At 41.9% G+C, this 16,919-nt stretch overlaps 1 protein-coding gene across 2 annotated transcripts in view; it reads right to left on the reverse strand.

The window, feature by feature from the left end:
- Positions 1–5,786: 5,786 nt before the first annotated feature.
- prdx4 (peroxiredoxin 4) overlaps positions 5,787–16,919 on the reverse strand; it is a 31,116-nt gene continuing 19,983 nt past the window's right edge. The window contains exons 5-8 of one of the 2 annotated variants that reach the window (XM_078559596.1): positions 12,675–12,805; positions 11,617–11,651; positions 11,338–11,384; positions 5,787–6,090 (exon numbers count right to left, since the gene is read on the reverse strand). In XM_078559596.1, the coding sequence (XP_078415722.1) occupies positions 6,087–6,090; positions 11,338–11,384; positions 11,617–11,651; positions 12,675–12,805 (217 nt within the window). In that variant the 3' untranslated portion in view covers positions 5,787–6,086. The remainder of the gene's footprint in view (positions 6,091–11,337; positions 11,385–11,616; positions 11,652–12,674; positions 12,806–16,919) is intronic. The other variant, XM_078559597.1, reaches the window with a different exon arrangement.

Genomic DNA, 16,919 nt, shown 5'->3' on the forward strand with positions numbered 1-16,919 from the left:
TTCTGGAATCTGGGTTTGAATCTATTAAAATTGGTGGATAAAAATCTGCTGTCAAATAACTTTGGGCGCTTTCAACTTAATGGTTGCAAAACATCCTAAAAAACACTAAATTGACATTCTGAATTGAGACATCTGGAGGCACTATTGGTATAGCAGAAATGCTCTTTAAGGTCAGGACATAATAGACATTGAAGAGAACAATGAAGTTTACACTGCCTATATATAAGTATCTGATATTAGAATCCTCTACAGGGTTGCATTCTCTATTTCTTTCTCTGGTGAACAGACAAGAAAATCTAATCTTTTTGTATTTTCACAATTGTGTGTTACTGTCATATTAAGACATGAAAACATGATCTTACATTTTGTTTCCTTTAATAGTTGAGATGGGGGGGGACTGTAGTAGTTTCTGTATGGCGAGATGGTGGCGTAGTGGTAATGTTGCTGGACTAGTAATCCAGAGGCCCAGGCTAGTGCTCTGGAGATATGGGTTCAAATCCCACCACAGCAGCTGGTGGAATTGATAAATCTGGAATATAAAAAGCTAAGCTCAAAACTGTCATTGATTGTTGTAAAAACCTTCACTAATGTTTAGGGAAGGAAATCTGGCCTACAGGTGACTCTCAGTAATGTGGTTGACTTTTTACTGCTCACTGAAATGGCCTAGCAAGCTACTCAGTTCAAAGGCAATTAGGAATGGCCAGCAACACCTGCATCTCATGAAAGAAGAAAAAAATGGTGTCAGACAAGGGATGAAGACATCTTTTGTACATGAAAGTTGTATGAATAAAAGCATTTTTCAAGCATGGGAAAAGTGTGTAAAAAAATGATTTTTTTTTCAATTGTTGCATTGCAGCTGTTTAAATTAATCCTTGATTTTTTTTGCTTTGGGTTTAATGAGATTATAAATTTATTTGATAATGTTTGATTATTTGATTATCAAATAACTACTACTAATCTCATGTAATCCTTGATTCCCACATCACACAGGACATCTTCCACAGTGGCAATGGTGGATCTACATCGGGAGTTCTTATTCCAACTATCGATTTGTGATTTAGAACCACTCACACTGAATAGAGATATCTGATCTCAATTTCACAAATGCAAGATTGAGCTCCAAGTTAAAGGATCATGTGTTTTTTGGAAAGCTCAAAGTTGAATAAACTACCGAAGGATTTCTTCAGAATCTGTATTCCTGGCAACCAAAAAGTGTAGTTCGTGATCAGATTCCAGGTCTTTGACTCATGTAGACAGCTGGACCATGATGTGCCAGCAACTTCATATGGCCTGAAACCTAAAAATAACACAAACTTCCGAGCTATTCAGCAAAGTACCAGGTACAAAGGATAATTTGACTAGGATCATATTGCCTATTGTAACACAATTCTTTCCTATGTTCTCAATTCTTTTTTATATTGATTTGTAGGGACTGACCTCTTCAGGTTGGTGATAAGTGAAAGTGTTACAGAACCTACAGGACATGCCATAAACAACAACAACAACTTTTATTATCATCTTCTTAGGCAGTCCCTTGGGATGGAGGATGACTTGCTTCCAGTCTGGTTCAATGGATTCTGAACAGCTGATAACCCCAATGTGTGATCTGCAGACTCTGCCACATGTGGGCAGGTGGTGCTTAAAGGGCTAAGCAGATGAGGTTTTTACACTCCTTCCACCTGGAACACACAGAGGTGACATTGAGGCATCAAATTGTCTTGATGTGCTCGGCTCCATGCCAAATAAACCTCCATTTTGGTCGGTCACAAGTGAGGGCACTCCCATGACTGGGTGGGGTGTTCGATCTCTTCAGGGAATGCTTTGGAGACACTTCTTCTAAAGCATCTCCACCATGTGTAACCAAGCCCGAGTAGAACAGTTACTGTGGAAGTCTGGTGTCAGGTAAAGGATACATCCCGCCCAGCAGAGCTGGTTTTGAGTAATTATAACTATACCCAGCATTGAGGCACTATAGTGCCTTTAATATAAAACATACCAAGGCACTTCTCAAAAAGCATTATGAAGCAAAATCTAGCATCAACCCATATGATACTGGGTCAAATTACCAAAAGCCCGGTCAAAGGAGGAGTGTCTTAAAGAAGGAAAACGAGGTAGTGGCATTCAGTGAGGGAATTGAAAAGCTTACTAAGGGCACAGGGAGCTGAAGACATGGTTACCAATGGTGGAGTAATTAAACTTGAAGATAGTCAAAAGACTCGAATTAGATAAGTGTACATATCTTGGAGGGTTGGAGTGCTGGAGATTAGAGATAGGAAAGTGCCAGGCCATGGAGGGATTTGAAAACAAGCATGCTTAACTGGTCAACAAGCAGAGGGGTGGTGTGTGAATGGGATAGGTACAAATTAAAACACAGGCAGCAGAGTTTTAGGCACCTCAAGTTTACAGAGAATGTGGGAGGCTGGCCAGGTGTGTCTGGAAGTAATAAAGGCATGAATGTGGGTTTCAGCAGCAGATGAGCGGAGACTGGGATGGAGTCAGGTAATGATACAGAGGTAGCAACTGTGCAGATATGTCATTGAAAGCAGAGATTGTGAACTGTCTGGCTCAACCTCACAGTTGTTAGGAAGCAGTCTGGAGTAAGTAGCTAGGGAGCAGTTTATGACGAGTTCAAAGACATTTGCTTCAACCTTCCCAATATTTCAAGGATACTTCTGCTCATCCAGTATTGGATGCTGGACGAGAAATTGATTTACATATAGACACTTAGAAAATAGAAGCAGGAGTAGGCCATTCGGCCCTTTGAGCCTGCTCCGCCATTCATTATGATCATGGCTGATCATCTAACTCAATAGCCTGCTCCTGCTTTCGCCCCAAGAGCTATATCTAACAACTCCTTGAAAACATACAATGTTTTGGCCTCAACTATTTTCTGTGGTAGCGAATTCCACAGGCTCACCACTCTCTGGGTGAAGAAATTTCTCCTCATCTCAGTCATAAATGGTCTACCCAGTATCCTCAGACTGTGACCCCTGGTTCTGGACTCCCCCACCATCGAAAACATTCTTCCTGCATCTACCCTGTCTAGTCCTTTTAGAATTTTATAGGTTTCTATGAGATCCCCCCTCATTCTTCTGAACTCCAGCGAATATAATCCTAATTGACTCAATCTCTCCTCATATGTCAGTCTTGCCATCCCAGGAATCAGTCTGGTAAACCTTCACTGCACTCCCTCTATAGCAAGAACTTCCTTCTTCAGGTAAGGAGACCAACACTGCACTAAGGCCCTGTATAATTGCAGCAAGACATCCCTGCTCGTGTACTTGAATCCTCTCGCTATGAATTTGCCTTCTTTACCGCCTGCTGCACCTGCATGCTTATCTTCAGCGACTGGTGTACGAGGACACCCAGGTCTCGTTGCACATTCCCCTCTCTCAATTTATAGCCATTCAGATAATAATGTCTTCCTGTTTTTGCTACCAAAGTGGATAACCTCACATTTATTCACATTATACTGCACCTGCCATGCATTTGCCCACTCACTCAGCTTGTCCAAGTCACACTGAAGCATCTCTGCATCCTCCTCACAGCTCACCCTCCCACCCAGCTTTGTCTCATCTGCAAATTTGGAGATATTACGTTTAGTTCCCTCATCTAAATCATTAATATATATTGTGAATAGCTGGGGTCCCAGCACCGATCCCTGCGGTACCCCACTAGTCACTGCCTGCCATTCGGAAAAAGACCCATTTATTCCTACTCTGTTTCCCGTCTGCCAACCAGTTTTCTATCCATCTCAATACACTACCTCCAATCCCATGCGCTTTAATTTTACACACTAATCTCTTACGTGGGACTTGTCGAAAACCTTCTGAAAGTCCAAATAAACCACATCCACTCGCTCCCCCTCATCAACTCTACTAGTTACATCCTTGAAAAATTCCAATAGATTTGTCAAGCATGATTTCCCTTTCGTAAATCCATGCTGACTCTGTCCGATTCTGCCACTGTTTTCCAAGTGCTCAGTTATTAAATCTTTTATAATGGACTCTAGAATTTTCCCCACTACCGACGTCAGGCTGACTGGTCTATAATTCCATTTTCTCTCTACTTCCCTTTTAAAATATATTGGCAGGGGTGAGGTAAAGCTGGGTGTCATCAGCGTACATGTGAAAACTGATGTGTTTTCAAGCGCCAGCATGTAGATAAAAATAAGGAGGGCCCAAGGCTGGATTCTTGCTGGACACTGCAGGAATGAGAAGAGAAACCACTGGTGATGATTCTCTGATGGCGATTCTCTGCCCACAATTAGCTATGAGTGGAACCAGGTGAGTCCTACCCAGCTGGACAATGGAGGAGATGTGTTGGAGCAGAATAGTTTGATCAATTATGCTAGACAGGTTAAGGAGGAGGAACAGCTTGCACCTTTGACACATAGGATCTCATTTGTGACTTTGAATAGAGCAATTTCAGGACTGACAGGTGTAGAAACCTGATTGAAGGGATTCAAACATGGAATTCTATGAAAGAAGGGCATCAATTTGGCAGGCAAGGTCTTTGGAGGGAAATGGGGGGTGGAGAGAGAGGAGGGATAGTTTGCAGGGATGGAGGTGTTCAGGGGTTTTTAGAGACAAGGGGTGATGATGCCACATTTGAAAGAGAAAGGAACAGAATGTGAGGAGAGAGAACTGTTAACAATATCAGCTAACATAGGAGCCAGGTGATCGGTAGTTCAGTAGGAATAGAGTCAAGGAGGGTCTCATGGACAAGATGAGCTTGGAAAGGGCATGAAGGGAGATAGGAGAGAAACATGTCTAGGGTTGGGGCTGGAGGGGGCCTTTAGAGAAAGTTTGGCTCAATGGGTTTAAGGGAAGGGAGAGAAAGTAATCTTGGTGGAGAATCCTTACACTTGTTACATTTGAAAACTGCCTATGTTGGCAACTGGTCTGGCAACACCATAATTTTAAAATTGACATCCTTGTTTTCAAATCCCTTCATGGGCTCAATCCTGCCCATTCCTAACCTTCCTCAGTCTTACAACCCTCCGTAATCCCCACATTCCTCCAATTCTTTCCTTCATTCCAACATTGACAGCCGTGCTTTCAGGTGCCTAGACACAAAACTTTGGTATTTCCTCCCTAAACTTTTCTGTCTCTTAAGACAGTCCTTAAAACCTACTTTTTTGTTTAAACTTTTGATCATGTGGCCCAATCTAGGTAAAATTGTGCCTTCACTCCCATGAAGTAGCTTGAGACGTACATTAAAAGGTCTAATGTAAATGCAGTGAGTTGTTAATGAATATTCAGTACTGTATAGAAAGCAAATTACAATCAGAAATCTCCCCCATCAACTCCTACACCATCTTCCTGACAGTTGCACGAATAAGCACAAGAAGCAATGAGGTCTGTGCAAGAGGAAATGAAGGCTAATGATCTTGTGAGCATGTAAAGGTGCCAGGCAGGTCAGCAGGGGAGAAGCAGAGTGAGCTCCACCAATGAAACTAAAGTAAAACACAGCTCGCAGAGTGTGGAACCTTACCTGGGCCACCACATCCAGACATCAAAATGACTAGATAACTCCAATATCAATATTGGGAAATGCTCATTTAAAACAACACACAACCAATAAGGATGACAGCATGGTTTTGGAAGCTACCAAGACTTAGCTTCGCAAATTCACTGAAATTGAGAGAATTAAGCTGGTGCACGTGTTATCCAATAGATATAATTTACTGGATTTTCAGAAGTCAATTTGATAATTGCTTCAAGAATAAAATATTGTAATGTAAATGGCATCAACATTACTATGAAAACCAAAAAAATTCACTGTCAGACTGACAAAAGGTTTTAATTTGCTGTGCTGATAGGACGTACAGCATCAATATAATGTCATCTCCAGCAATGGGGAACAATTAAACACACATTTCTTGCTCTCCCTTGTACTAGAGAAAAAAGCATTTTTTAAAGTTATCAAAATCACTTGCAATGATAGCTGCAGTAAAACATGCCACACACAAAAAGAATTAACAATTTTATTGTTTGAGTCAGAAATCAGGTATTATAAAACACCAATGTTTAAGGTTTAATGTTTTCTATCAAAATACTTCAGTTTTCCAGCTGGATCCGGAATTATCTGAAGGAAAAGAGCATAAAACATAGAAATCAAACTCAAAAATACTTGGCAAAACAACTGCCAAAAAGGTTTTACAACCTGAGGTTAGCTTCTGAGAAACAGGAATGCAAGTTACAACCAGAAAGAACTAAACCTAAACATTAAGCCAGCTGCTGCTCTTTCAGTGATACTATTTCCTTAAATCACAATTTGCCTTCATACTCATCTAGCAAATGAAAGGGTTTCCTTTCAAAGAATTTTGGGGCATTTATTTTCTGTTTTAGGAAAAATACAAAAAGGGCCACGACTTTGAGATATGCAATTCCTGAGTGAAAAGCAATTAGTGGGAAAATTGCTCATCACAGTGCATCTGCAAATGATCCATTTAACATTTCAAACAGTTATTTGGGAGAAATAATCATTGCCAGGTTTGAACAGTCTGGAGTAGTGGCATAAACAGATTATTAAATGGACAAGAAGAACCTAACAATGTAGAGGAGGCAGAAAGTCAGAGATAGGAGAGTAGGAAGTATTGACAAAAGGAAAAGAGACCTTTAGCCTATGTACAAACTATAGAGAAGCAGGGACAAGTCAAAAGAAGATCAGGGGTCAAAAGACATCTGGAAGGTACATAAACAGCAGACAGGAAGTTAAATCCCGCGATAAAATGGAGTTGAACTGGAAAGTTAACAGGCTAATGACTACTGAAGTGTTTTTTTTAAATTGAAAGGACAATATCATACCATTCTTAAATCAAGACTTTGTTGTTGCCAGACTTTTTTGTGCATTTATGTTGATTTCTTAAAATAAACAGCCATAGAGGAACCTTGCATGTAAATTAATTCTCACTGTGTTAGGGGAAGAGTATAAGAAATGGGAAGATGGACTAGGAATTGGCAGAGTTTCCATGGAGGAAACTAAAAGGTGCCTTTAACTGGAATAGTTTCCCAAGATGAGGTAAGAAGTGCCGCGCCCCAAGGCTCAGTGATGTGTTCCTTCTGCTCAATATATTGTCAGGCGGCCAAGACCTCACTCTATATTTTTTATAAAATATATATACACATCATCCTGGCTAATCTATAAAATTATTTTTCTTAAAACTGGGTAAAGGCTTTAAACTGTCTGAAGCCACAAATGGCACACAGAAGGAATTTTTGGCCTTCGGAATAGCAGCAACCTCATCTTTAAAGAGGCGCTAATGCCCCTGTGAGTCCAGGGATCAAATCCCCAGGACTTGTACAAAGGCCCTTTACATTTCTACGGTCAGGCCCTGGCCAACAGAGACAATCCATCTGAGTTTGAACTTATTAATGGTTGAAACGTTAACATGAACCATCTCAAGAATCCAGGCCAATCCTTTGTCCAAACCAAGGTGGAGAAGAGGGAATCATGTCACATAACACCTCCCCCACCAACCCCAACCAAGCTGCTAGTACCTGTAATATTGCCTTGTGGAGCTGAAAAAGGCAGACTGCCATTTTCCATTTAGTGGACAGCAGCAGAAAAAGGGATCTGCACATTTTTTAATACCTAGCTCCCCACCTACACTTTTTCTATTGGAACTTCTGCACCAGCGCCTACAAGACTAAATCATCTCTATGTGCCTATCCCATAGGGGAAATCATCTCTACTGAAAAAGTGGATTATCCAGCATCTGTCTTCAACCTGCTGACTCTGTGAAGGAATACACCATTGGACTTTGATTCTGGACTCTGGACTCACGTGAAACAATAATTCTTATTTCTTCTCTGTGGTCTTTGCCCTGTACCTCTTTCTTCCCCCTTTCTCTCTTATTGTATGAATGTACCAAGGGGGCTACGTAGCGACCCCGCCAGCCCCCCCACCCACCCCCACATTTTGAGTGTGTGTAAAATAGACTAACCCCTTTAGTTCATCCTAGCTCGAGTTTGCTGTGGGGTTATTAATAGAGAATTGGATCACACCAAAACTGAGGGGTGGGAGAATGCGTCGCCATGTATAAACGGGGAAATCAAAAAACATCTTCCTGTTTACAGAAAGGTGGTGAGAGAAGGAATCAGGGCTGTTTAAATTAAATACCCTCCTGTCCATAACAATATTCACTGACATCTGGAGGAGGGCACATACAGCAGATTAAAATTTTGAATAATAGATTCCTACTTGAATATATTTTTTGAATATATATTTTGAATAGATTTGGATGATAATGTGGTGAATTGGATCAGCAAGTTTGCAGATAACACTAAGATTGGAGGCGTTGTGGACAGCGAGGAAAGCTTTCAAAGCTTGCAGAGAGATCTGGACCAACTGGAAAAATGGGCCAGAAAATGGCAGATGGAATTTAATGTGGAAAAGTGTGAGGTGTTACATTTTGGAAGGTCAAACCAAGGTAGGACATACACAGTAAATGGTAGGGCACTGAGGAGTGCGGAGGAACAAAGGGATCTGGGAGTTCAGATACATAATTCCCTGAAAGTGGCGTCACAGGTAGACAAGGTTGTAAAGAAAGCTTTTGGCATACTGACCTACATAAATCAAAGTATTGAGTATAGGAGTTGGCATGTTATGGTGAGGTTGTATAAGACATTGGTGAGACCAACTTTGGAGTATTGTGTGCAGTTCTGGTCGCCTAACTACAGGAAGGATATCAGTAAGATTGAGAGAGTGCAGAGAAGATTTACTAGGATGTTGCCAGGTCTTCAGGAGTTGAGTTACAGGGAAAGATTAAACAGGTTAGGACTTTATTCCTTGGAGCGTAGAAGAATGAGGGGAGATTTGATAGAAGTTTACAAAATTATGAGAGGTATAGACAGAGTAGGCTCTTTCCACTTAGATTAGCAGAAATAAACACGAGAGGACATGGCTTTAGGGTGAAAGGGGAAAGGTTTAGGGGGAACATTAGGGGGAACTTCTTCACTCAGAGAGTGGTGAGTGTGTGGAACAAGCTGCCATCTGACGTGGTAAATGCGGGCTCACTCTTAAGTTTTAAGAATAAGTTGGATAGATACATGGATGGGAGAGGTCTGGAGGGTTATGGACTTTCTGTGCTGTAGTGTTCTATGGTTCTACTGCACAGGAAGTGGCCATACAGCTCATCAAAAGGGCTATTCAATTAGTCCAACTGCCCTACTTTTTCTATTGGCCATGCAATTTTTCCTTTTAGTATTTATCCAATTCCCTTTTGAAAATTACTATTGAACCTACTTCTACCACCCTTTCAGGCAGTACATTCACACAGTAGAAACCTGTGTCCTCTGGAACAGTGAAAAATTCAACTGGATTTAGATAGATGGGGGAAGTAGGCATCTGTGTGGCAAGTGTTCTCCAATATGGATAACGTACAGTTATACACATAAGTATGCAAAATAGGAAAACAGAATTGCATAAGTATATAATGGCTAAAGATATACATGGAAGTGGTCATTGTCAGGAGTTTCAGCCAAAGGTATCAGGACCTTGCTGTGTTGCCCAGACTATTCATTACAAAACTAGGACCACAATAATGGAGGAATACAAGGCTTGGGTATAACCCTATTTGGAGTAGTGTCCAATTTAGGTCCTCTCATGTCAGAAAGAACAAGGATGATTCCATCCCAAACCAAGCTAAAAAGATAGATTTTATGCCTTGAGTTTGGGAATTTTAACCCCACAATGTGACTGACTTATGGAACAAGTATCTTGGGAGGATGCATTGTAGGTGATTCATATTAGTCCTTCAAGAAAGCATTCAAATGAATGTCTGCACAATTAAGCTTCATTTGACATGAAAGACAAGAGTAAATCATTCCTAAATAGATAAATATCAGTTCAGGATCCATTAATGCTCACATGGGAATAGGAAAATTTGAGAGAACTCAACATACTCACAGGCCTCCGGTATTTTGCAAGATCTTGGGTATTGAGGAGGGGTATGGGACGGTTAAGGTGATACAATAAGCATAAGGATGGTGGAGGTTGCAGGGACATAATGACCTTTTATTGTCTAGGATGCATAAACAAATGGGCTGCCAGGCCACTATCTGATCCTATTTTGTCACTTTCTCTCCATCTCCTCCCTCTTTTAGGAGTCTTAATCTGAACTGCTTTGAAGCATTCAAAGAATCTTTGTGGGAACAAATGGAACAAAACAGAAAGGGTTGTGAAACACATCAAGCAGAAAGGGTTGGGACTTGGGAGTGTTCATTTAGCTTAGGAACACTTGAGGAGGGAGAGTTGAGATACAGGCATTGATATAGGTACAAACTAGCATCTGCAGGATACCTTATAAAGAGAGATATTTAAGTATTAGTTTGTCATATGGGACAATCAACTCTGAAGTTATTTTCAGATTTAAAAGTCAAGTACAGATTTTTTTGTAGGGCATGCAGTGAGGTGGTTGGGGACGACCACAGCTCCATTAGGATTTTGATTAGTTGATTTTGTGGTGGCTGCTCTTTAGTGAATGGAAAGATGTGTTAGGAATTTTTTTTAGCTTTTGATCCAGATGCCTGTACGGCTTTCATTAATTGAAAATTGCCAAAATCAAAACTTTATGCTTCCATCACAGAATTACATAAGGTGTGAAGCATGCTGCTCAGCATAAGCACCTGGATCAAAACCAAAAGTTTTCTAACTCATCTCTCCATTCACTAAACAGCAACCACCACAAAAATCAACCAATCAAAATCCTAGAGAAAATTCAAACTTATTGGCCTGTGCAAGTATCTAATTGAATTCTATGGCAACATTGTGAAGTTGTCCGATTAATACTTTGTAAAAGATCTAAGGAAGTAAAAATTCCTTCCAGTATGCTCAAAATAAATATCAAGCCAACTGTTAAGACTGTTAGTTTGGAAACTCTATTAGAAATATCTATTTGTGATTGCCACCAAAATGGTGATGTTGTTATTAACTTCAAATCTTGCTCACAGATTCTCTCTGCATCTCCTACATCACCAACCAGTAAACTTGTCAGATCAAGAATAACCTGCATAAAACATTCCTAATGCCAAAAGCAAGTCCTAGCTCGCAGGTAACTCACTTCCAGTGATCTAGTCTGCAATGCTGACAGGACAGGAACTGCTCGTTTTAATACAGAATCTAAGCAGCACAAGTTGTCAACTCTGCTCAGTTCAGTGTGGAGGAAGCTACTCATGTACAGGAAGCTATTAAAAAGACAAGCTATCAAATATACCAGCACAAAAGCACTTTCTGCTATCAGGTATAAAACACATTTCACAAGTTGTCAATTTTAATGTACACAGCAATTTAACATCTGTAATCACGCCTGTTGCCAGTGAGTTTACTTACAAATCTTGTCGTGGCCACCACTTTTTCATGACATCTTCTGGTTTAATCTAATTAAAATACATCAGCAGCAAGATTACAGATGTTAATGCACTATGACTTTTTTTAAGCTTGAACTTGGGCTATATTTATAACACCATAGATGTGACAAGGCAAGCACAAAAGATTGTTGATATTTAAGTCTAATTCACTATTTGTAGCAAATGGATGAATGTATAAATTAAATCTTCCTTTTCATATAGATGAGGTCAGGAAAGTTTTTAGGTTAAATGACAATCTTACCGTATCGCTTCCAGGTTTCCAACCAGCCGGGCAAACTAAAAAAAAAACCAAAGCCATCAAAACAAAAGCAAATACATTCAGGCTGCAGCTGAGCAACTTGCATGCAAAAAAAATCAATTCACTCTTCACTTGTAAAATTTATTTTTTAAATTCATTTTACAGGATGTGGGCGTCACTGGCTTGGCCAACATTTATTGCCCACCCCTAATTGCCCTCGAGAAGGTGGTGGTGATCCGCCTTCTTGAACCGCTGCAGTCCATGTGGTGTAGGTACACCCACAGTGCTGTTCGGGAGGGAGTTCCAGGATTTTGACCCAGCGACAGTGAAGGAACGGCGATATATTTCCAAGTCAGGATGGTGAGTGACTTGGAGGGGAACTTCCAGCTGGTGGTGTTCCCATGTATCTGCTGCCCTTGTCCTTCTGGATGGTAGTGGTCATGGGTTTGGAAGATGTTGTCTAAGAAGGTTTGGTGAGTTCCTGCAGTGCATCTTGTAGATGGTACACACTGCTGCCACTGCATCAGTGGTGGAGGGAGTGAATCTTTGTGGATGGGGTACCAATCAAGAGGGCTGCTTTGTCCTGGATGGTGTCAAGCTTCTTGAGTGTTGTTGGAGCTGCACTCATCCAGACAAGTGGGGAGTATTCCATCACACTCCTGACTTGTGCCTTGTAGATGGTGGACAGGCTTTGGGTAGTCAGGAGGTGAGTTACTCTTCACAGAATTCCTAGCCTCTGACCTGCTCTTGTAGCCACAGTATTTACATGGCTGGTCCAGTTCAGTTTCTGGTCAATGGCAACCCCCAGGGTGTTGATAGTGGGAGATTCAGTGATGGTAATGCCATTGAATATCAAGGGGTGATGGTTAGATTCTCTCTTGTTGGAGATGGTCATTGCCTGGCATTTGTGTAGTGCAAATGCTACTTGCCACTTATCAGCCCAAGCCTGGATATTGTCCAGGTCTTTCTGCATTTGGACAAGGACTGCTTTTATTCCAAGTTATTTAATTTTGCCAATTTATAAGTTTTGTGCACTTGGTTCCAATAACATTCATGTGTACCTTCACCGTGTGCGTCAGTATACTGGAATGCTTGAACTAAACGAAGCGTTTCATCGACTGAACGGCCCACTGGAAGATCATTCATTGTAATTTGTCTCAGTATTCCTTTGTCATCAATGATGAAAAGGCCTCTGAAAGAAAAAGTGCAGGTGTCAAAGTCAACTTTTTCTCCATGACGGATGAAACTATACATTTCATGTAATTTTCATATACAAAATAGGCTTGAGAAAAGGCTGTGAAACTATAGAGATATTTGTTCTGTTGGAGGTATGCCCTTCAGCAATTTGCATTTACATAGCACCTATAGCATTGTAAAATGTCTCGAGAGGCTTCATAGTGGCATCAAACAAAATTTGGCACTGAACCATAGAAGGAGATGTTAGAACAAATTCAATCGCAAAATTGGGCAAAATCTTGCTGGTAGCAATCAGGAGTTTTGACGTTAAAATCCTCCATAACATGAGGATTGCCATTTCATGTCTCCTTTTGCACTCAATCAGTTCTAACTATACAACTCGGTGTGCTCCATCTGGACACGTAGGCATCTTCAAGAAGCAACTTTGGCTGCTGTCAATAGAGCAGGTCTGGCAGTAACACAAACACCCTAATTGTGAACCTCTTTCACAGTATAAATGAACTCAAATGCCATACCTCTGACTGAACCCAAGATCTGATCTTAAGGGTCCAGAGAGCAACCATCAAAGGCACAAAAAAGGAACAGTCTAATGTACACTCCCTTTCCTCAACGTACTAGTTGAGAAACCTGCTAATGGGTTCTCCATGACTGTCTACTTTTCTCTATGAACAAAAGGAACATGTTCAAGCTTTGCGCCTTTTTTGAATTGCCCGGGAGTTTGGGGAGCCTATAGTTCCCCACTGCTTTTTCCAGGGCAATGCCTCAGCCAATCAAAGTCAACTTGCCAACCAATCAGCATCCTTTTCTCCTGCAGTATAAATTGTTCCAATCGTTTGAAGTTTGGCATTCTTGGCCAGCATTTTGCCCTCATCGGGCGGGCTTGGTGGGGGCAAGCTGGAGAGGGTGGGAAGCTGACCACCACCCACGATCGGGCCATGACCACGATTTCACGTTGGCGGGCCAATTATGGCCCGCCCAGCATAACTCGCACACTGCAGCACTGCCTGTTTGGCACGGGGTGGGGGGGGGGGGGGGGGGCGTGGAGAGAGGAGGAGGATGAGCGCACAAGTTCTCACACATGTGCATAGGAAAAGCTCCCTGGGGCACAGAGCTGCCTCAAAGAGATGAAGATTTGTGAAAATAAAAAAAAATAAAGATTTTAAAAATGTTAACATGTCCCCTCATGAGACTCATCCTACCACTAATGATCCCATCTACAAGAAACATTGCAGCAACTCATCAAGCTTCCTTCAACAGCATCTTCCGAATCTGCGATCACTACCACCTAGAAGAACAAGGACAGCAGATGCATGGGAACACCACCACCTGCGAGTTCCCCTCCAAGCCACACATCATGTGACTGTCACATGAGCAGGGACATGTTTAGTTTGAAAATTTTTTTTTTACATCACTGTTCGAAACCTCATCCCGCCCACAGATGAGATTGCACAAAAAATCCAAAAGCCGCTTGGCCTTTTCATCTGCCCGCCAACCATAAAGTTGGACGGGCAGCGAAAAATTTAATTCGATTTGATCTTTAATGACCTTAATAGGCCGGTTAATTGTTGGCGGACATACTGCCAACTCTCACGCGTGCCCGCCGACCAAAATATCGCACGAATGTGCAATGACGTCAGGACACTCGCCCAACATCATCACGCGTCATCTTATGCTCGTTCGGGTCGGGCACATGCCCGCGCGAGCAGAAAATTCTGCTCCTTGTGTTTGTCCTGATGAGTGCAAGGTGAAAAGCATTAGCAACATGTCTCTCTTTTCAGCAACATTCAGATTCGGTACTACCAAGCAACTATTTCTATCCAGTCTTCTGAAAAAACCCCCCATGATCATCCTACAAAATGCAATGCTGCAACTCATCAAGCCTCCTTCAACAGCACCTTCCAAACCCGCGACCACTACCACCTAGAAGGACAAGGACAGCAGATGCATGGGAACACCACCACCTGATAGTTCCCCTCCAAGTCACTCACCATCCTGACCTGGAAATATATCGCCATTCAAAATCCCGGAACTCCCTCCCTAACAGCACTGTGGGTGTACCTACATCATATGGACGGCAGCAGTTCGAGGCCGGAGCTTACCACCACCTCCTCAAGGGCAATTAGGGATGGGCAATAAATGCTGGCCTAGCCAGTGACACCCACATAACATAAGTGTAATGGTGGCTTAAGTTTTCCACAATATTGTGGAATATTCACAATTCAAATATTTAATGTTTTATGCATTTACAAGTTCATTCCTATTTGTAGTTTTGATATTTCACACCATATTGTGGTATTTTAAAAGCACTACTGGATCCTGCTCCCATCTGCTAGAACTGCTCACTATTCAAGGATCATCTAAAGATAATCCCCAGCTTCTTTTCTCGACTGCAGACCATCTTCTTAAACTCTTTTCCCCTGCCTCCTCCACCCTCACTTCCAACAAAAGATGTGAGGAGCTCATGGACTTCTTTGTCACAAAGACAGGGACCGTCCAATCAGCCGTTTCTGCCATTTCCATCACCTCCACTAGCCCACCTGGCCAAACTTCCTTTTAATGATCATCCTTGTCCTAGCCTTTAACTCACATCTTTGTCTAGTTCCTCTCCTATCTGTTCTTGCCCTCTCTCAACCTATCTCGTCCATGAGACCCACCACCTGTTTCCTTGATCCTATTCCTACTAAACTGATCACCCAACTTTCCCTCCTGCTCCCCATGTTAGCTGATATTGTCAACGGTTCTCTCTTCAGGTGCTGTCCCTCTTTTCTTTAAATCTGGTGTCAGTAACCTTCTCCTCAAAAAGTCAACACCCGACTCCTCTCTCGTTGCAAACTACCATCCCATCTTCTACCATCCTTTCCTCTCCAAAATCCCTGAACGTGTTGTTGCCTCCCAAATATGTTCCCATCTTTCCCAGAACTCTTCCAATCAGGTTTTCACCCCTGCCATAGTACCAGAACGACTCCTGTCAAAGTCACAAAAGACATCCTCTGTGACTGTAACAGGGTAAACTTTCCCTCCTTGTCCTCTTGACCACAGTTGACCACACCATCCTCCTTCAACACCTCTCCACTGTCATCCAGCTGGGTGGGGCTGCTCTCACCTGGTTCCATTCTTATCTATCTAATCATAGCCAGAGAATCACTTGTATGGCTTCTCTTCCTGCGCTGTGATGTCCCCAGGGACCTATCCTTAACCCCCTCCTATTTCTGATCTACATGTTGCCCCCAGTGACATCATTCAAAGGCATGGTGTTAGTTTTCAAATGTACGCTGACAACACCCAGCTCTACCTCACCACCACCTTTCTTGACTCCTCCGCTGTTGCTAAATTATCAGACTGCTTATCCAACATCCAGTACTGGATAAGCAGAAATTTCCTCCAAATTAAATATTGGGAAGACTGAAGCCATTGGTTTCAGACCCCACTCCAAACTTAAATCCGCAGCTACCGACTCCATCCCTCTCCCTGGCAACAGCCTGAAATTAAGCCAGTTAATTCGCAACCTTGGTGTCAGAACTGATCCAAAGATGAGCTTCTGACCTCATATTTGTGCTATCTTTAAGACCATCCTTTTCCACCTTCGTAACATCGCTTAACATTACTCAACTTCACCCTGTCTCAGCTCATCTGCTGCTGAAACCCTCATTTCATGCCTTTGTTACCTTTAGACTTGACTATTCCAACACACTCCTGGCTGGTCTCCAACATTCTACCTCCTGTAAACTTGAGGTCATCCAAAACTCTGCTGCGCGTGTTTTACACAATTACAATTTATATGACTTGGATGAAGGGACCGAAGGAATGGTTGCTAAATTTGCTGATGACACAAAGATAGGTAGGGAAGTAAATTATGAAGAGGATATAAGGAGGCTACAAAGTGACCAAAGATAGCTTAAGTGAGTGGGCAAAGATCTGGCAAATGGAGTATAATGTGGGCAAATGTGAAATTGTTCATTTTGGCAGGAAGAACAAAAACGAAGCTTCTTATCTCAATGGTGAAAGATTGCGGAGCTCTTGAGATTCAGATGGATCTGGGTGTCCTAGTGCATGAATCACAAAAGGTTAGTATGTAGGTACAGCAAGTAATTAGGAAAGCTAATAGAATG

This window comes from Cetorhinus maximus, chromosome 16 (assembly GCF_964194155.1).
Source record: "Cetorhinus maximus chromosome 16, sCetMax3.hap1.1, whole genome shotgun sequence".
Lineage (NCBI taxonomy): Eukaryota > Metazoa > Chordata > Chondrichthyes > Lamniformes > Cetorhinidae > Cetorhinus > Cetorhinus maximus.